This window comes from Drosophila montana, unplaced genomic scaffold (genome assembly GCF_035044405.1).
Source record: "Drosophila montana isolate Dmon_TW-CO22-7 unplaced genomic scaffold, ASM3504440v1 contig_3200_1, whole genome shotgun sequence".
NCBI lineage: Eukaryota > Metazoa > Arthropoda > Insecta > Diptera > Drosophilidae > Drosophila > Drosophila montana.
Window position 1 is genome coordinate 4,468,571 of NW_026998080.1, and position 21,779 is coordinate 4,490,349.

A 21,779-nucleotide genomic window follows, 5' to 3' on the forward strand; every position below is an offset into this window, starting at 1 on the left:
AGCATAAATCTCTTATTTTTTATGTTATCTTTTTCATATCTTTAAAATTGTGTATAGCACAAGACGCTACCTACGCAATTGTTATCCCTTCCGTCTATTTCTATTGCAATTTTAATTCTTTCTGAGATATTCTTGGATTATTTAAGCAGATCAATAGGACCAACCTGCTCTAAGCAGGATCTCAATCTATCAATTATCTATCATTGATACTTGCTGTTAATTACTAATTTGTGATTTTCTCAACCGTATTTTTTGTACCCTGAACCCATTAAAGGAAGAAGGCTTTAATGTATTTGTGTAACAAGCAGAAGGAAGCATCTCCGACCCCATAAAGTAGATATATTCTTCATCAGCATCCCAAGCCGAGTCGATTTAACCACCTTCGTCTGTCTGTCCGTCCGTCCGTCCGTATGTTGGTATGAACTCAAGGATCTCAGAACTTGTAAGAGCAAGAGACTTGAAATTTTGAACATAGGTCCGTCTGGTGCCCGCGCGGTACAAGATTCCGATTTTTAAGCAATCGCTTGGACTCGATTTAGAAATTCTGATTAGGTTATAGCTAGAGTCATAAAATTTAGCTTCTTTACAAAATTAATTGAAATTTTAATTCTCCGATGGATTCAGCAAAAGTATATTGAGTATGAAAGTGTTGACAATCAAATTTATCAAATTTGATAAACTAACGAATTCGACTAGTAACAACTTATTTATTTCTCAAAATAAGTTTTGTGTGCCTTGTATTGTACATTATTTAAGTTTGAGTTATATGATTGTTTTAAATATGTATTATAAAATAACGTTTATAAAGAAATATTCTGAAAATAATCCATATTTATTTTTGACTCGCATTATAATTTGGACATTTTTGATTTATAAGGTTCATTCAAAGTTAGATCAACGACATAACGGAAATATATATGGCCTACAGAACGAAACATTGGGTAGGTGCGATGCTTTTTCGCGTATTATATCTTTAATAAATAAATAAATTCGCAAGTTAACCAACAAAGAGGAATACGACTTGATGTACGCAAAACTTTGGCAATACAATTCTATAAGTAAGTGATTGCAGTTAATTGTCCATATGTGTATTTTATAATTTATAAACAAACAAAAAACTGGCCGGCTCGAGGTCAAATTTTTCAAATGCCGCTTCCATTCCAAAGACTCTGAATAAGTACAGTGTAGATAATCGGCCAACATCTGATTGGGATGAAATATACAAGTACTCAGCAATTGAATCATTTGCTAAGCAGCTAAATCAAAAAGAAGACAAAGTCAACAAGTCGGTTGTTAAGTAGAAAATAGAAAAAGTGAAACAAAAGTGATCTGTGTTTAATGTACAATTGTCTAAATAGCGTAGTTTGCATAGCTAATGCTTATTATTTTCGAGTAATGCTACTAAAACCACACAGCTTGAATATCTAAATAGTCATATGATTTTTATTTACCCAAAAAAAAAAGCGAATCTCATCATCCTCCATCTTGGTTCTGTATGCATGTACATATGTATGTATGTATGTACATACACACATATATAAGTTCATACAGTCCGCTTAAAAAAATATACATACATGCATATACCAATCTTGCAATCTGAACCGGATCTCCAAAAACACATAAAGAAAAAAAAACCTCTCGCTAAAATTGTATTTCCATATCCACATAAATAAAAAATAATTATTATTTACTGACACATACTTTTTGTCCATATTGCTGAACCTTATACATTGACATTGTATGTGTATATGTCCATATATAAGCGGCAGAACACACACATCCAGAAGAAATACTTGAATAATTATCACGTTTATTGTATATTAGCTCCTACAAAATTAACAAAGCATAACAACCAAAAAATATATGTATGTATATTAAAACTGCACATAGTAGCCCCCGCTCACTATCTGCTGGGTCCCACAAACTGAGACGAGGCACTAACAAAAATACATCTGGCAATTAATTGCATTCCTTACAATTAGAATTTGCCGCATCGTTTTTTGTTTTATAATAAAACAATAAACCACATTATACCAACACGAAATAGCGAAGGTATCAGACGTATCCGTTACTGAAGTACCCGTTGCAAAGTACTCGTTACATTTGGGTATTTGAAAATTATATTGTACTCGGGAAGAAGTTTTTTATTCAAGTCACGTCCACATGCACATCCAAATTAGATGACATATTAAAAAAAAGATATATAAATACAATATTTTTGTGTGTAAATAAATAATTTTTTAATACAATTCCAATTAATCTCACTTGATTAATTAAAATCACTAATTATTTATTATTTGTTTTTCCTTGGTTTATTTTTAATAAAAAAAAAGACACCACTTCATCCAAATTGGACCGATTCCATCATTCCAATTAATCTCATTTGATTAATTAAAATAAAATATATATATTGTGTTTGTTTTTTCTGTTATTCTCGCCTTTTTTGAATAAGAAAACCACTTCATTTCAATTACACCAAATCCATCGTTCCAATTATTCATAATTAAAATAAACAATTATTTCCTCTGTTTCGCCGCTGTTATTCAAGTCCGAGGCTCTTTAGGAGCTACTATGCCAATTGAGAGCGACAAAAGCAGTAAGCAACGACTTTCCGTTCCATCAACACAGCACAGAAGATCAACATCACGTCCGCACCCTCAGATAAAAAAAGATTTTTCGTCATCAACCGTGAAAAATGTCCTTCCTGAGAAAAGTTAGCTATTCAAGCAACTTCTTCAAGGGTGTCCGCTAGGGGTCCGACAATTTCGGTATCCGGTCCTCTAACCACTCGTGCAGCAGGTCTGAAATTTTCCTGCACCCAAAAAATGGCGCTCAGTGAATTCATTGCCGTGACTAAAGTCCGCTTAGACCAAGTCCGTGCCCTTTGGGGTAGGATCGAAAAGGAGTGTGAGCGCTGTTCCAAAGCTCTCAGGCAAGAAGAGTCGAACGTGCAAGATATGCTAGCCATGCAAGCGAAATATGATCACTGCTATTTCGTTTGTGAGCGCTGTGTCTCTACTCTTAATGAGCAAATAGAGAGCGCAACTGCTCTGATCGCGGCTCCTGCGCCCAGCCCACAGCCAAGAGGCTGCAGTCTTCTGGAGATTGACATTTTTTAGCAGAGACCTTTCCGAGACCTTTTCACAGCAGTCTATATAACCCTTGTGCCTCTACTCTTAATGAGCACATAGAGAGAGCAGCGGCCCTGATCGCGCCTAGCCCACAGCCAAGAGGCTGCAGTCTCCCTCCCGTGTAAATTGACATTTTCACAGCAGTCTACATAACCAATCCACGGTTAACCGAGGTCGAAAAACTATTTCACCTCATCTCAAAGACAGGCGAGGAAGCGCAGAACCCAACATATATAATATTAATATTATTAATATAATAATAAATACAAATTTCTTTGTACGTGATTCTAGAAACAACACAAAGACATTGGAAACCTATCTTCCGCTGACAGAAAATAAACTGGATAAATCCGGATGTTTACCATCAGAGAAATTTTCAATTGTACTTCATGGATGGATTCAAAGTTGTTCGGATGAATGGGCAGTTGCACTAATCGAGCGTAAGTTTATTTTTCTAGTAACATTACGACAAATATCTAGCTTCAATTGCCTGACAACCAAATTGCAATAATAACAGGCAAAAATAAAAATTCCCAAGTTCTGTCGTCTAACCTTTCCGAATTATAGCCATTTCCTTCATATATTTGGATTTTTATATATTATTAGTATTTCAGGGTTGAGCTTTTACCGCAGAGGCTGTGTAATATGTATTGATTACAGCTATGTCGCAAGCTCCTCTTATGTCAGGTATGTATATTCTAATAAATCAACTAAAATATAAAATACCTTTGCAAAATCTTCTAGGTTGTACGCCAACTTTGAGTATATATCCGAAGTTATTGTTTCGATCGTAATATCCCTTTTTCAATACGGCTTTGATCCCAGCCGGGGATACTTGTTTGGATTCAGCTTTGGTGGGCAACTAGCATCAGCTGTGGGACGAATATTACAGCCACAGTTTACTATACAAAATATAGACAGTAATTTATAAAATATGAAAGATAAATATGTACATATGTTGCTAATTCGAAACATTTTCAGCTTGTGATATGGCTGGACCTGGATTCGATCCAATTGACATAGACCATTCGAAAGCCGGAAAGATCGTTCAATGTTTTCATACAAGTCGGGATAAAGGAACTTTGATATATTCTTGCCACAGAAATATCATGTTGGGCAGCTGTGGACTAAGCCAGCCCTCCGTCGCAAGTCAATTACATCTTGGAAGTCATGGTCTATGCGTCGACATTTATATAAATACCTTTGATTATCCTTTTTATGCATTGAGAATACCCCCACCTGAATGCATATCATTAACTAAAGCAGCGAACATACCAAATGATTATACTGTGGGATACCAGGAAAATTTCAACAAGTAAGTCTAACACAAAGTTGGTTAAATCTACAACAAAAAAACACTTTGATGTTACATCACTTAAAGCAAAAACGCCTTTTCACGCTTTATGCGACACGAACTCGCTTTGGGACCCGTTGCCCAACCGTTTTAGCTCGGTTTCATTATATGAGATACCCTATCTATGCTCAACGTTGAGCTGCTCTACTCCAAAGTAAAGTAAATTATTGTTACTACTAAATCTGCACGTAAGTGCTTCTTCTTCTCTTAGCTGCACATCATGGGATTTAAGTTCTTGAATAACTGCGGTGCTTATAGTCTGATCTTATTGAAACTTTCGCGAACACAGCTTTGTGATTAGGCAATGCCACGTCCATATATTAATGGCACACTAAAAATTAATTAAAATTAATTAAATTAAAGCAATAGGTAGCATTTCAATATTTTAAAAAGAAGAAGTTTTGTTGCTGCTAACATAAAATGATTATCTTCGAGAAGAGCGAAACATTTTGTTTCAAATTTTTAGTAGCGTAGTTAGCTGATTGGGTCCCAACATGGAAATGAAGGCGTTCGCAGTCCACATATAATTACTTATCCACGGCAATGCCGAATAATTTCTTCTAGATGCAATTAAAGATTAAAAAAACTAACTTTTTTTCTTCTAGGCAAGTTTTTGGTAAAATTTTTGTGCCAACAAGTTTACATTATCCCTACAACCTATCAAAAAAGGAACTTCAACTTATTTCTAGGATGAATGACTAAAAAGATCATCATATATATAACACAATTGAAAGTAAAAATATTCGCACAAATTCACATAAAAAAAACAAGTTTTTTCTTGGGTGCTTTAAAAAGTTTTTAATCTAATCTAATATATGTATAGAATAAGACAAAAAAAAAGCACTACACTACCTGCTAAGCATGAAAACTACAGCGCCTACTTGAATTCATGAGAATCGAAGAGTAGAGCACTTGGTAGAAATTCGTTTTATTTAAAATTGCAGCACAGCGACATATAAGCTTGGCCTGTGTTTGGTATTAAAAAACAAACATGCATGCATACATATACACATAAATGCATGTATGTATATGCAAGCATACGCTAACACACACAGGCCCACACACACACACACATACACACAAACACACACACACATATATATATAATACTTATATATAAATAGAATAATAGAAAAGGTGTTAAGCTTCTTATGATCGTGGGAGTATTAAGATTTAGTTTAATGCATATTCGCAATAAATTCTAAAAAATCCTGGAAAACCCAAACTAGTGTTATATAATTTGACAAGCTCTGCAAGGCAAATTAGGCCCAAAATTGCCTAGCCAGCAGAAATCGAGGTTAGGTATCTAGAGATATTTGTAGTAAAACTTACCAATTACGAGTTTCAGTATGCTTCTAATCTTTGTGCAAAAGCGCATCTATTTCAGATAGCTTTACAATAATCATTTTGATTTTGCCGCCGGAGTTGCTGCTCCAATCAATATAAACATTTTACCTTAGGAGCGAATTTTTTGAAGTTGCATATAGAAATTATAAAAATACGGATATATTTTTTACATTTAACATTGTAAAAAATATAGCCAAATAATTTGATTTTAATTATTGTTACAATTTTTGATATTTTATTTACGTAAAAATAAAATATTTGGACATATGATTTAATATAACAAATTAATAATCACCTTCATTTAAAAATTTGATTGATTCTTAAACTTGTCTAATGTTGCGAACTCTTAAAAACCGGGCGATTAATGCCCTTTAAGAGTAAATTGTTATTACTTCACGACCCCCTCCACGAACCATTAATACTTTTTCAAGACCTTCCGTTAAAACTTCCAGGAATTCCATATCTAATTAAGAAAAAGAGAATAAATACAATGTGGGCAACTCAAAGCTGTTAAATGCCTTACAATTGCTTTCACGTTCCGCTCTTACTTCCCGAGGAGGTCCCGGTAAATTCATTATGACCAATTGGGCATCTTGAGACTTTTCTATTATAACCTCATTTAGTTTTATTGCCGTGTGCATGCGACGCACATTGAACTCATCCCTGCGAGTAGTAAAAGTATGTTAATTAATCGAAAAACGAGCTAGTAGAGTGCGCTTACGGTTTAGCACTGGATTTGATGTTAACGTCAGGTTTTTCTGTTGATTCATCTTTATTAGTTCTGCTATCAGGTGCTTCCGTGCTGTCTGCACCATCTGATTGAATAGAATTACGTTTCTCTTCATTTTGAGTATCCTGTATTAAAGATTCGGAATGACATTTTTCATCAGCAAAAATACATTTGGTTTTTCAATTTGTATGTCTGATGGAAACTGGAACTTTATAAACGAACTGAAGATTAAAAACGACAAACAAAATTTTAAATTATCATAAAACAAACGTGAACGATTGCTTTTAGATTTGGGATGAAAATACCTGCAAATTTATGAGAAAAAAAAATATCATCTACAATGGATACTTTTCGTTAACCTTAAAATTTAACGGAACTAACCTACTTGTACTTAACATTTAATTTTAATCACTAAACATTCGACATTTATGTATTCGAAACAATTTAAGGCATACATACGTTATTTTGTATTTCTTCAATGGTAGGATCGGCAAACCGAACTCTCGACGCCGTTTTTATGGCGTCATAATGGTGGTCTACAATTGTTTGAACCTGAAAATGCATAAGGTATTTACATACTTATACGTACATTGGATTGTATATATATATATATATATATATATATGTAATTCTCTTCATACTCCTTAAATATTAATTTAGTTATTCAAAATTACCTTAGTGTCACATTCATTTAGAATAAAAAGGTCTCTATTATATTATATTCTTAATATTGAGTAACCTTAAGAAATAAAGGAATTAATTTGATATAAGGGAAGTGTATATACGAAGCTCTTATATCTTAACTAGCGGGTATAGCCCGGCCTTGCCGTGGAACGTTTTGTGCTAAAAATGTTAGATATTGCCTTTCCACTAAGTACACGCCCGTTAAATCTACCCATCTTGATATCCACTTCTATTTAAAAATATGTTTTAAGTGCATCGAATAAGGAACCAAGTGTTGCGGTGAGAATCTTGAAGCTGAAGAATAAACCTTCGTCCGAGAACGAATCAAATAAATTCTTACAAAAGTCAATGAAAATATTCATGAAGCCGATCGGATGGTAAGCAAAAAACTTTGATGCAACCGTTTTAAGCTAACCAATTGAACTTAATTAATTCGATACTTTTAGATCGAAGAATCCCAACCTGGGGAAAATATTCGTGAATACAAGCGACAGATAAGGTTTTAACACTTTGTTTGTCAGTTAAAAAGCGGATAAATTACTTATAACCTTGTTTAAAGATTGACCTGCCACGACTTTGCTTAAATTTATAAATGTATATCCTTATTTTAAATTTCATATGCCTCTGCACCAAGTTGGGAAGCTTTTTATGCACAGAACCCATTGAAAACTGATAGAAGGGGTATAATATTTTTGTGCAAATGTATGTTACAGGTAGTGAATATATTCTTGATTAGCATCAATAGCCGAGTCGATCTAGCAATGTCCGTTAGAACAATTTACCACTAATCAGACAACCCAGCTTCATAGCCATAAACATGTTGCCGACAACTATTTGGGTTTTCGATGCATATCGTAATATTAATAGTAAATAATATTTGAAATAATAATACTTTACGTTACTTTGTAGGCGTAAAATAATGTTGGATATACAAAATAAATTGTACGTGGCATGCACAGGTATACATATGAAATTTAAATTAAGAAATAATACACAAGAAAGAAATAATAAGAAGTTTATAATTTTTTAGTCAAAAATATTCGATACCTTTCTATATACAGCCTCACTACGGATATCTATTAAATAGCTAATAAGTTTACTATATATTTTTTCGGGCGTGACTAATTGTTCGCCAATTGCGGAACGTATTTTCAGGAAGATACTTAATTTGATGTCAATAAGTCATATTCTCTCTGAATTATGCTCGAAATTTTGTTTTTACAGCGACACTTTTCAATATGAATAGAAAACAGATATAAAAGCACACGGACTTGGTTCGATGAACTCAGCTTTTCGTCCTAGCCAAGAATTAATACATAAATACTTTTTGGTATTGGCGATACATCATTATACTTTTAACATGCAAACAAAACATTATACGGTTTTTTAACACATTTATAGTGGATTTAGGTTTATATGCATATATATAAGAATTTATTTATTTTGAAGACATCCATAATATATATAGGTATATGTATAAGCACATATCTATATATTTATTTATTTACTTATAGATGCATTAATAAATTCTTATATATATATATTCATACAGTTGTTGGCCTATTTATTGTGACATTCGCTTTGTTAATTTGCATAGGAATAGGTTCCATTATTATGCTAGAAACACAGTGAATGAAAACAAATTGTTTTATCTGATATATATGTAAGATAATGTATATGTATATATATAAGATAATATATATACAATAATATAAGTTCTAAATTCCATATTGAGCTTTACCAAAGATAACTTATTATCACTGGGAGTTTCCTTAAAATCCATAATAGTTTGAACCTTTGATCAAATATACAAAGATTAAAATTTTTTTATTTATCTTAATAGATGTCTGGTTTTTTGATAAAAGTTCTAAACAGGAACCGAAAAGAATGGTTGGAACAAATTAAAATAATTATGCGAAGATGTAAAAAAATAACAACAATATTTGCTGAGAGTATGTAATATGTACATTATAAGGTGAATTGATGTCGTTTTAAGGAGTTGAACCTAATTATGAAACTCAGAATATTTTACTTACCACTTTGGAGTTTTCTTTTTTGTTTAAGCCTAATGCTCTTAGCATTTGATTGCGCTGTTCCATCATGAGAGTTCTCTCATAAGTATATGCAGAAATATCGCTATTATTCTGATAAAAAATATTATAAGAGGTGTTTTATAAGCAGTAAAAATCAGTTTTGCAGTTACCATTTCAACTACTTCAACATCTGCTTCAATCCGCAAATGGTACAAGAATGTTTTTAAATCTTTCTTCATTTGGATAGAATTATCTTCGATTTGAGCAACGGTAAAAATGCGAAGCTTACAATTACGCCAAGTCCTATGTTGCTTTAGCAAGAATGGTAGCAACATGAGCAGGCCGCCGTCATGAACAATCCACCAAATATCAATGTTTCCACCAATCTACAATTTGTTACAGGTTATTCGAAAAAATTAAATACTCATTAATACTAAGCTACTTTGTGGTTAGATTCTGGATAAAAGTTGATCCCCTTGGGAACAATAAGTGCCATGTGGCATGCAGCAACAGTTCGAACTGTTTGTATGAACGTCTTCCAGCTATATCTTCCTTCTTGTCTCCAACTATACGGCCATCCGATAATAACCGTATTTGGCTTCATTCCACCCAACCCAATCGTTTGAATGCTAAGTTGAAAAGTAAATCAAAGTATTTATACAGGTTTCAAAATAGCTAAATGCTTACACCGAGCTTAGACCCTCGCCGATTTCTTGGGCAACTAAAACATCGCAAAATCCTTTTACTTTCTCATCTGTCATATATTTCCGAAGTGTTGTTTTCGCGTCAACTGCTTTATTTGAAATTTTTGTGTGATCACCCTTTATCACAGACACACAAATTGTCAATCCCTTGCCAGCTTTCAGCTGAGTGGCAAAGGAAAATATTTTCCTATATTTTGGAAGGAGGTTTTCATTGAGTTTTGAAAGCACCAAAATTTGGGGACGCCAATTTTTGGTATGTGGAGGGCCTTCTTCCAGGCGTTGAAGTGAGTATCTTGCTGCTGTTAGCGCCATTCCTCGAATGCCATCGCCCCATTCCTTCTCAGCTCTGTAATACAAATTTAAAAGATATTTTATGTGATTGCATAGATTGCTGGCTGAAATCCATATTTCCTTAAATTAGATAGAACTTACCCTCGATATTCGATGTATTTGTATATAACAATCGCCATGCCCATGGCAATAAGTGCAAAATACCACGATGTCATTATCATAACTGATATGCACAAGGTAAGACCTATCAAGGATAAGCTCCAGTGATAAAACTTAAAGCGAGGTCTCCAGTTGGGCGTTCGTAGTAATGTTTGCACGGCGCATGCCAAATTTACAAAGCCATAGCACATGAGGAAAAACATTGACAGCAATGGCGCAAGTAGATCAACATTCCCTGTGGAAAAGACAGTTTAATATGTGGTATCAGAGGAGCGTGCAAAATAATTAAGAAAATATACCTAATAAAATTCCACATTGACAAATAACAATAGTTAAAAGTAGAGCCCTTACTGGCTCGCCACGGTTAGATGATTTAGCGAATGGGGCCAAAAAGGGAATAATCTCATCTTTAGCGATCGCCTGCAGCAATCTTGGAGCGCCTGTTAAGCTTTGTAACCCAGCACCTAGGGTTGACAAAAACGAACCAATTAATATCACCCATTGGTTGGGCCACGCAATATTAGCCACAACTAGTTTTCCTCCAATTGACTGTCCATACCTTAAATAATATGAATATATTTTTTTATATTTCCGAGATACTTTTATAGTGTAATTCTTACTTATCGCGCAGCAGTAAATTATCAACAGTTCCAGCAAAAAATAGAACACTTGTTAAATAAACAGTACTTGTAGTTAAAATAGCACAAATTGTGCCAATTGGAATACTCTTTTGGGCGTCAGCCAAATCGCCCGATCGGTTGGAGCCGGCCATGATGCCTAATTTATTATAATAATTCATTTTGAGTTAGTAAATTAATTTTAATTTTCGGGTTCTAAATATTAAGTTACCTGTGACAGACGGAAAAAATATACCGATAAGTAGCGTGAAGGACGTCGTTATGTCAGCCATAATTTGATTATATGACTGACTTCCAATGTTTTCGATATCAACTGAGTTACGTCCGTATGATATAAATTGTCCTTTTTCCAAAAACGATGGCATAATATTGTCGTAGAATACGCCACTGGCAAGACCTTTTATACCCTTTACTTTGGTCACGTTATTATCTGTTGATAAGCTGATAGGTTAAAAAAGTAAATATATTATCTACAAATATGTAAATTACTTAGGTAGTATTCGTCACATTTTCGATCTGGGCAATACATATCGACCATAATGGGATCTTCTTTTGTACAATTTTCAATTGGAATATCCTTGAGAAGTCGCTTTCCAAGTACACATAGGCTGCAATAAAGACGAATATTAAATTCAAATGCTCAAACCTATATTTATAAGCACCTTACTATAACTTCTCATTTCCATGAATATTGTCGAAAATTCCTATATATACGGCTATTATAGAAAATATTACACAGGCCAGTGCAACTGTTGCGAATTTGTTGACAAACTTAACACCCAAAAAAACAATTAAACCTTATAAAGAAGAAAATTGTCTTGCTTGTATCATAAATTACAGATGCGAGTGAGAATATCAATTTACTTACCCATAAATACCAGAAGTAGACTACCATAAACTCTGAAGTTATTATACATAGCTTCAGCATCTTTTGTAAAGTCTCCAAAAATGGATGCCCACGGTGCCATATATGTCTGCGAAATAATTGAAATAATACATATTATTATACAATAAACACATGTTATCATATACAACTTCTTACCAATACAATTTCAACAGCTCCAACAATGTACATAGCAGCTGCCAACGTCGTCCCCGTATAAAACAGCATCCCCACGGCACCGCCAAATTCAGGACCGAGCGATCTATATAAATTAAAGTCAAATTTTTCAACGACATGTGTCTTCAATGTAGAAGAGCTGTCTAAATATGCTGTCAAGGAAGTCGGCAGCTACGGGTATTTTGTCTTAATTAAATAGTTAGAAGAATAATTTTCCTGCTTAAGAAACCAGGAAAAAGCGTGCATATAAGCAGTAAAGGCGATTTGTCGATCGACGAAGTCTATGAATCTAATCTTCGTAAGGAATGGAGGAATTGTGGATAGCACCTTTATTTGCCTTGCAGCATAAGCCTAGCTTTAATAAGAACTCAAGAGATACCACATTTCTTAGTCTTGTAGTATTGCTGGTGATTTCAAAATCAAAGTAGCTATCTTTGTCTATCGAAGTACATTTTTCGAAACTCCTTACTTTATGGTATCTTCTAGTCGGGCACGTCGGACGAAAGCCCTCTCACTTGTTGTATACGTGATGAAACACTAGTAAATGGCCTAACCGTCATATTCAAATATTTTCGTAAGGTGGCGTATTTAAGGTGTGCGATGAGTAAGTCAGCAATATACTCAAGATCCTAGATCTGTTAACACACTTCGATTTTCTTTGGTCATTCTTTGGTGTTTGTAAATGTTTAACGTACCGTGATATCATAAAATAGCTGCCTCCTGCGGGTACAACGCCATTCGTTGCAATCGCTGACATTGATATCGCAGTAAGCATTGTCTAAAATTGAAATAATTCGTAATACTCAGTGTTAATTTAAAGTGTTAAAAGTATTGTATTCTTACCACACAACAACATGTCAGCACAATTAAGAATCCACAAACTGCTCCAGCTGTACCAACAACCCAAGTTAACCGAATAAATAATATTACACCAAAAATGTTTTGAATACATGGCAAAAAGACCCCAATAAGCGTTCCTAAAAAAAAAGAATTGTAAAATGTACATAAATTTGAAATAACTTATATTTATTCACAAACACAAAAAAACGCATGAAGAGGAAAAAAGAAAACCGAGAACATTTCTCTAATCAATACAACATTAAAAATGGACATCGTTTAAAAGTGATGAGTGATGATGCTGGTCATGAAGTTTGCCGAGATGAGGCAGAAGGTGCAAATAGCACGTGCCATGCCCATGAAACCAAACCTTGGTCTCACGCTCGGTCGTCGCAAGTTTATAAACTGTTCAAATTTCTCTGAACCATCAGCAGCTGGAACCATCAAATGGACAGTCCCAAGACGGAGTGCAAGATACAGAAGGTATTACAGGATCTGAAGCAGCGCATCAATAGCGACGCAATTTGCGCCTCAACATGGATATAAAACATGGATGTAATAACTTCGTCAGTTGCTTAGAAGGTGAGGTGTCGGAGTCTTCTTGCCGCTCGCCTCTTCATCTTCCCTGCTGCGTCGCTTAGGCCTGGCTGTGCTCAGGGTCTCCGGCCCGCGATAAATTTGATCGGCCAGGCTGTCGTCCTTAGGCATGGTTCTAGATCTTTTTTTCTTTTGCAGTTTAAGTTTTTTTTTTACGTTTGCCCGGCATGATTAACTTTACCGAATTCTGATTTCTTTATTCGTCCCCATTTTGTAGATAACAATATATGAATATATGTGTTTATATGTAAAGCTTGTATTTAATGAAGTTTATTAAAATTGGGGTTTTGTCCATCAGAAGTTCATGGCGTTGCCACCCAAACGCTAATTGGATAATCGTATGCTTTCGATTTCAGCCCCGATACCCTGACTACACAACACAACAAAAATGATATCGACGCTGCCAATAATATCAAACACTAACACCACATTCTGTCTCCATTAAATGCAACATTAACCTAGGCAAGTACAAGAAATTGATATTTATTTATCATACCCATTCGAGCCGATGGCGGTGGTGGCTTCGCATCAGGATCGGTGGCCGCTGGTATCGTGTTTTCATAATTGGCAATTGATGAAATGAAAGTCGAAATATGCGGCCTGGTCTCCAAGTCATCGTCATAGAGGTACAAATTGGGGTCGATGCTTGATTTCTGATTTTCTTCTACAATGCGGACATCACGCGAATCTGAAAGCATCGAAACTTATTTCATTAGCTTAAACGTAACTGATGTGTTGCTGCAAAAAATAAAAACTTAGATAAATGTTAAATCGTCCAGAGCCTTAAAGCTGGAGCCACTAAATTTAACACATTGATAGATTATCAATCTAAAGATCGAGCTTATAAGTTTGATGCCCATCGGATGGTTAACAAAAAACTTGCAGACAAACGTTTTCCGTGCGTTACTCGCAGCCTGCGCAGCCTCCCTATTAAAAATTAACGATACACAACTTCCTTTTTTTGTTCTCTAAGCTTCATGAGATTTTAAGAGCATAAATTTAGAAATGTTCCATTTATGTAAGTACGAAAGCCTACATACCAAATTTTATGTATGGGCAGGCGGATATGGCCAAGAAGACTTAGCTCATCATCCTGTTCATGAGTATATATACATTATTCGGATACGCTTTCTTCAGCAACAAAGTTTGGTAGCACACTTGCTAAGCTGACAAGCGGGTACCCCATCATTACCAGGTTAGTATATCGGCTTGATTATATTAAGTTCCCTGACTAGTGACCTTTCCGTGATAATAGGATCTAAAATTCAGTCTGTTACTGATGTGGATAAAGATGACCTTTATTGTGCCCCTAGGAACTAGCAGGTAGGTAGCTCGCAACCTCATTTGCAAACTTTACCGAAGAATTTAAGGGAACAGAATCTCCTTACAATTGTACAATTGAGACCAGTTGGATTGGAATGCGAACGTTGGGCTTATAAAAAAGCAGACCTTCGAAAACAAACGGTTCCAACCAGAAAGCTGCTGAATGAATCCAAACAAATTTCAAATCAAGAGATGTGTCTCTTGACTGACGCATTGGATTAAGGACAACTCAACCCGACAACCAGGCAGTGTCAAGAAGATTAAAGTCGTCAGGACCGACCTAGAAGTTTTTATCTGAGAGTAGGTAGGAGATGGATTTAAAAGCGTGAATAATACAAAAAAAAGTCAGAGGCAGGCAGTGTCAAAGAAGATTAAAGTCGCCAAGTTATTATCAGAACGTCGGGAGGAGAAATGAAATAAAAAAAGGAAAATAAAAAACACCCTCAAACTGAACCCCTAAGATGAGAGGCTCAGTAGGCTCCGACGGAAGAGTAGACTCAACAGCTATATTGAGTACTCCTCCTCCGATATGCGAAGCTCGATTGCATCTGTGGGTAGTTTAGGGCGTCGTTGGGAAAATTCGAGTTTTGCCATGCTGGTTTGAAATTTATAGTTAATCTACATTTAGATATTATCAAGCGATAGCTTATCCCACGAATCAGATGTCTGTCTATTGGATTTTTTGGACTTTTTCTAAATCGCAATGAAAATACCGACACAGGTATCGAATGTTAACAAGAGCCTAAGATTTACTTTCAATCATTAACATTTTTCTGTATTGCACTGTACATGTTTTACATTTGCATATACATTTTTCATACCTGAATGTTTTCTGTCGTGTCGTGTTCCATTTTGATCTGATAGCGTACTATTCATTTCATCGGCATCTTCCTTTTCACTGTTACATTGCATGTTACCGCTTAATGCAAATTTTACACTTCGCCCAGATCACGATTGTCACTTAAAATTAGCTAACACTTTAGGTCATAATACGAACAACATTTAAACAACTCTAAATATTTGTTCGCATATTATTAAAAAAACACTTTGTTAGATGACTATAGAAATGATTAGGTTAAAGAAAAAATTCAGTTCTCTTAAATAAAAGTTAAGAGTTCTTCAAGCAGCCTATGCAATGTGAAACAGAAAAATGTAGGTCAATAATAATAAGCCTGTAATGAGCTTATATTGAATAACGCAAACGAGCAAATAGTCAACTTTATGAAATGTACAATTTTATGGGGAATTGCTATTTAATATTATTAAAACCAGCTTCGATTCGTCTTTGATTTTGTTATTGAACGCACTTTCATTAAGATATTTAACAATTATAACTTTGCCAATTAATAAAACTAGGCTTAGTGATTTTTGTAGAACCTGATATTTTAACACGTTGTTTCGACTTTCAATATAATTTAATTTTTGTAGTTTTTTAAATAATGTGCAGTTGATTAATTGTTAAATGGATTTATAGAAAAGATTAAGAAAAACGGTTTGTATGCTGCCAAATAAAAATTTGTTGCCCAGGGCTCTGAGCGATAAAATTGAGATGAAAACGAAAGCTTTTATCTACACACAATTTCACCCTGTTTTTGGAGGACAACAAGAGAGAGCCACTGCAGATAGATGTACATGTATTTGTATTTGGTTGGCCCCACACATTTCAATGTATATACATAAAAAGTCCTCTCACACAGCATCCGCTGACAATGACAGGAAAAAGCTTACGGTACTTAGCTGCTCTCAAAGCTTTCTAACAGGAGCTTTAAGGTGCAGGTGGGGCTAAGTATGTCACCGGGACAACTGCAACTTAGTCTCGACTGCATGCATATATGAAAATATTGTTATTAACAAAGGATTTACATTAAATAAAACTGGCCTTCAGCTAACACAATACTACATCCATGCATTGGAGTAAAATAGATGCATGTACATGTAAGTGTGTATCTGTGTATATATATTCAATGCACACCTTTCTGTACTTCCCATTAGAGGAGATTCCTATCTAAAAGTTTTGCTCGTGGAATGCAGTTTCCGAACTGAAGTAGTAGGTTTAAAATGAAATCTTTAATTCGCTTTAATGCAGGAACTAAGCCGTAGAATAAGGACTCTTTTAAAAAGGAATTCTCCCATGGGTTGATTACTGTAATTAATTCCACCCGCATGTGTGGAAAAAACGCGAAAAACCTTCGAATGCAACTTTTTTGTTTACCAACCGATCGGCTTCAAACTCATTTTCAAAGATCTTTGTTCAAATTCATTTGAAGGGTGTTTCACACGTTTTGGAAAATCCATCCCTCCTTGGTAGAAATGTGGGTCAAAGATTTGGTGGGTGACGTTTAACGCCCAAATTAATGAACCTGAACCTTCTTCTACCAACACCAAATGCAGTTCGCGCTATGCGCTCGTTTGCTTAAGCATTAATCTTATTCTGCCATAGAATTGTGCTATAGAATATTCTCAAAAAGACAATTGCATTCAAATTGTAGCTTAAATTGGTTAGTAGTTCCAGTTAAATTATTTATTTAACCTATGGGACGGAGGCGTGCGGGTGGCGATAGCTAAAAAATTAAATTAAAGATACTTGAATTGTCTACACTTTTTAGGAGCTACATATCAAATTTTCTGACTCTAGTTATTACCACTATAGAGATTTTCTCAAAAAACGGAAATTCGACCCGTTCATAACTTTTTAGTCTTAAGCAACCTGCATAACAGAATATCTAAGGTTGTTGATGATTTCGAAAAAACGCAACCTTTTTAATTGCAAACTTATATAAAAGATTTCAGCTCTTACTTTTTTATCTTTTAGATAGTGTATACATAATACTTAAAACTTATACACATAAGCTTATATTAATGAATAATACTTATTTACAATTATATCAACTTAAAGAAAAAATATTTATCACTAAAAAATTGATTCGAGCTCGTGATAATTTCACTTTCGTATATTACCGCCCGTTCGCAAGAAAATTGTAATTTTGGTTCATAAAGATCGGACAATGAACCCAAATCTTAATCATGAACACATTTTATATAGAATAGAAACAGAACTTAAATGTGTAACACTTATATGAAAAATTAAAAAGAAAATAATACTGACCACTTTGTAAATCATCCAGTGTATCTCCTAAAAGCTTGCCACTTGCTGACTCATCTTGAAGATAATCCAATACAGTTTCTTCGTCGGTTTTTGTGACTTGAAATCTATCTGGCATGTTTGTGGGTCTGAAAAACATAAATATTGCATTTCAATTAAAAACAACTCAATAGAAACAATAAAGAGAGCTCTAATCGGAAGTGTCCGACTCCATGGAGATATTATTGAACCTTCGCCGAGCTACCGTTATGTTAAGGCGTCCTAGAATACCTTCGTAGTTTCGTATTCGTTGTTTTTATACCCTTGCAGAGGGTATTATAATTTTGTTGTCAAATGTGTAACGCATGGAAGGAGACATTTCCGACCCCATTAAGTATATATATTCTTGAGCAGTATCAACAGCCGAGTCAATATAGTCATGTCTCTCAGTTTTAAGGAAAGAAGTGTCTTTTTCCGTTGCGGCTGGATCGGACCACTATATTATATGGCTGCCACAGGAACGATCGGTCGAAAAGTAGGTTCTTGTATAAAGAACTTTTTTGTTTATTAAGATATTTTGACCAAACTCGATATTTATTAGTTTTACTATGCTACTCATATATATGCTAAATCCTATCAACATCGGACCCCTATATCATAAAGCTGCCATAGGAACGATCGATCGGAAATTAAGTTGTTCTATGGAAAACTTTTTTGTTTTTCTAGATATCTTGACCAAACTCGCTATTTATAGGTTTCACTATGCTTCCTACATTTAAGCAAAATCTTATTTACATCGGACTACTATATCATATAGCTGCCATAGGAACGATCGGTCGAAAATTAAGTTAAATAAAAACTTTTTGTTTTTTTAAAGAGCTATGAAATTTGCGAAAAAGTATCAAATAAATTCTGCTTTGATCTATGAAAATCAGTTTGAAATTGATGGTAAACTAAAAATTTTGCAAATTTTCCGCTTAATTTCCACAGTTGCGTGGAATTTCCAAAATCGCCGAAACACGATTTCATTAAATTCTTAGAAAATATGTTTAAATCATATAAGACAAACGTTAAAACTCCCCAAAACCCGTCTTAGCGTGAACCGCATAAGGTTCACCACATAAGGTAACTATAGTAAAAATTTCAGCTACGTATCTCGTACGGGTTGGGCTGTGCGTTGATAACCAATCAGTCGGTCAGACAGGACAAACAGTTTAATGTCTACAGATATTATGTAACATATACTATGCATAGAATGGAGTTGACCTATTTTTCTACCTTTTTTGGAGGGTTTTCTACAACTTTCTTACGAAATCAGTATGCAAACTAGTTTCTCAGTTGTAAAGCTATTATAATGAAACTTTGTATAGGTTTGGTCCTGTCGCAGGAAGTACAGAACCGGCCGGGTCAAATCTTTTTATCATATTTAAGTTATTGTTTCTGACAAAACCAGGAATGTTTCTTACATATAAACAAGATCTTATCAAAATCCAACAACTATAGTCACAATAGAATTAAATTCCTGTGTTGCACATTTTCTTCGGTTTTCAAGAGTTGTTCACCAAGCTAAGTAATTACGAGGTTTACATACAAATTGATGTTTACAATTATTTAATCTTCCTACAATTGTTGTGTATGTGCATACATTTGTGTGTATACATGTACGTATATAAACATTAGTTTGCAGTTATATTGGACTCGCATTAGGCTTAAACTTTAAATTGTCAGATTCCTATAACAGAGCCTGATGGAACACACGCATTTTTCGTTATAAAGTAAACATTTTGTAATAGTTTTTATCTCGTCCAGCAGTAAAATTACTTCATACAAATGCATGTTATCATATAGATATGTACATATGCACCAAAATACACATATGTACATATATATTCACCCCGAAATAAATCGAATGAATATAACAAAATTGGACTTCCACAAACTTATCTACATGCCTATATATATATATATGTATATTTATGTATGTTATGTATAACAAATACTTGTACTATACGCAAACGTGCTTTTGTATTTGAAAATTGTATTTACTTGAGTAAACGCTTTCTTTCAAGGTTACCGATTCCCGAAAAATGTACAAAGTGTCTTTAATATTAATGATTAACTATCAGCTTTGTTGTTTTTTTATTTTACTACTATATTGTGAACTTTTCCATTGTACGAATAAAATTAAACTATCATATTGAAGGCGCATGAGTAACAGAAACCAATTTTCTACTGTATATAATTTGGAGCGCAAGTTGGCGGAAATACTGTTGTATTAATGAAAAAAGTAACTGAAAACCTATTTAGCGTATTAAGTATGGATACCGAACATATTTTAGAAAAACCTTAAGAGAATACATATGTATATATGTATGTATATGTATATATATACAGACGTCTATACATATACGTACGTACATTTAAAACCAAAGCATTTGTAAGCGCATAAATATATGTATGGTTTATATATGTATGTAAATGTATAATATCTGTAGGCGCACATATACATATATAAAAAAATATATGTACATAAATATATATATATATATATATATATATTGCGTGTATATATATACATATATAGACGAAATATATATATATATATATATTTATATAAAACTCAATACATATATAAATAAAGACATATGTATACACATATATATTATTATTTTGTATATACATATATATATATTTATATTATATGTATACATACATACATACATACATATATGAACCGTGTTCTGCCAACACTAAATGCAGCTCGCGCTACGAGATCATTTGCTTTAGGAGAAATAATAATAAGTTTAAACATAAAGTTTCCTCAACTTTTATAGAATTCAATAAGGACGCGCATGAATATGTATGTGTAGCTCTTCAAACCAAAGAGATTTGCTTAAAAAACAGGATTTCGATGTTGATTTTTATCGACTGCCTGGGAACAGGGGAAGTTATCGATTATCGATATCACTATGTCACAGCCAAAAAACGGTAAGACTGCACCTTGTCTGCAAACCAGCTTAAAGAGGCGACAGGGCTGTCGCGCAAAGTCGACAGGGCTGTCGCTTCTACCATCCACAAGATCAATTGCCATACATATATAGGCGTGTGTACATAAACTTATGTGTACATATGTAAAAAACTCAATAAATTCGAACAGTAGAACCTTTGCGATATTGAAATTCACTAATAGTGTTGGCAATATTATTTGACGAATATCATTTTTAAGACTTATATCCACTTGACGCGAACTGGGAGTGAAATGAACATTTCATGACCGTCTTATATTTGGTTTCCACTGCACGCGAAAAATGAAATCGTATTGCCATTACGTTCTGAGATCAAGTACATGTAGAATATATGGGAAATTCGACTTATGTCTATATAAGATATTTGAGGGTATCATTTTACATGAATTTTGACCAGGAATAATGTTGCCAATATAATACGCCGAATTGATCTAGAGGCCAGGACATTAACAAAGACCCAAACCTCGGAAAAAACGGATGAAATATGTCCGAGCATGGGAGTGGGACATTTCGACCTATGACTTAATAGGATATTTGAGGGTACCAAATGGTTTTGTGTAAATGTATGTGACAGGTTAGAGGTAGCATCTCCGAGCCCGTAAAGTCTGTAGTCGAGTCGATCTAAACATGCCCGTCTGTTTGTCTCTATAAGAACGCGTGGATCTCAGAGACAAAAGATCGTTGGATCCTGCTTTCAAGATATTTTCACCAAACTTAGTTTATACAAGCTTCAATTTTAACCTAATATGTCTACAAAATCTTTTTCACTTAAGACTTCCTTAT

General features: G+C 34.2%; 2 protein-coding genes and 1 long non-coding RNA gene across 9 annotated transcripts; 2 read left to right on the forward strand and 1 right to left on the reverse strand.

Moving 5' to 3' along the window:
* Positions 1 to 781: 781 nt before the first annotated feature.
* Positions 782 to 5,227, forward strand: LOC135432483 (inactive pancreatic lipase-related protein 1). Its single transcript, XM_064688212.1, has 7 exons — positions 782 to 941; positions 998 to 1,058; positions 3,423 to 3,571; positions 3,746 to 3,818; positions 3,876 to 4,051; positions 4,113 to 4,446; positions 5,091 to 5,227. The coding sequence occupies exons 1-7, from the start codon at positions 782 to 784 to the stop codon at positions 5,185 to 5,187; spliced, it is 1,050 nt and encodes a 349-aa protein (XP_064544282.1). The 3' UTR covers positions 5,188 to 5,227.
* Positions 5,228 to 6,066: 839 nt separating this feature from the next.
* Positions 6,067 to 20,177, reverse strand: kcc (solute carrier family 12 member kcc). Of its 6 annotated transcripts, XM_064686480.1 has the most exons (22): positions 20,017 to 20,177; positions 17,995 to 18,119; positions 14,062 to 14,253; positions 12,975 to 13,108; positions 12,827 to 12,909; positions 12,114 to 12,216; positions 11,940 to 12,045; positions 11,739 to 11,868; positions 11,561 to 11,679; positions 11,283 to 11,501; positions 11,054 to 11,210; positions 10,733 to 10,992; positions 10,416 to 10,668; positions 9,967 to 10,329; positions 9,722 to 9,908; positions 9,450 to 9,665; positions 9,283 to 9,390; positions 8,988 to 9,041; positions 7,022 to 7,114; positions 6,554 to 6,687; positions 6,356 to 6,495; positions 6,068 to 6,295 (listed from the first exon to the last, which is right to left on the reverse strand). In XM_064686480.1, exons 2-22 carry the CDS (start codon positions 18,107 to 18,109, stop codon positions 6,204 to 6,206), a joined length of 3,258 nt encoding a protein of 1,085 aa, XP_064542550.1. In that variant the 5' UTR covers positions 18,110 to 18,119; positions 20,017 to 20,177; the 3' UTR covers positions 6,068 to 6,203. The 6 variants fall into 6 exon arrangements, with proteins under 6 accessions (XP_064542551.1, XP_064542550.1, XP_064542554.1 ...); XM_064686481.1 differs by lacking the exons at positions 17,995 to 18,119; positions 20,017 to 20,177 and adding an exon at positions 15,710 to 15,884 and having other exon boundaries at positions 6,067 to 6,295; XM_064686482.1 differs by lacking the exon at positions 8,988 to 9,041 and having other exon boundaries at positions 6,069 to 6,295.
* LOC135431369 (uncharacterized) lies at positions 14,596 to 15,716 on the forward strand. 2 transcript variants are annotated; one of them, XR_010436783.1, is made up of 3 exons: positions 14,596 to 14,760; positions 14,821 to 14,888; positions 14,936 to 15,716. It is a non-coding gene; the product is annotated as an uncharacterized LOC135431369 (long non-coding RNA). The 2 variants fall into 2 exon arrangements; XR_010436784.1 differs by having other exon boundaries at positions 14,943 to 15,716.
* Positions 20,178 to 21,779: the final 1,602 nt, after the last annotated feature.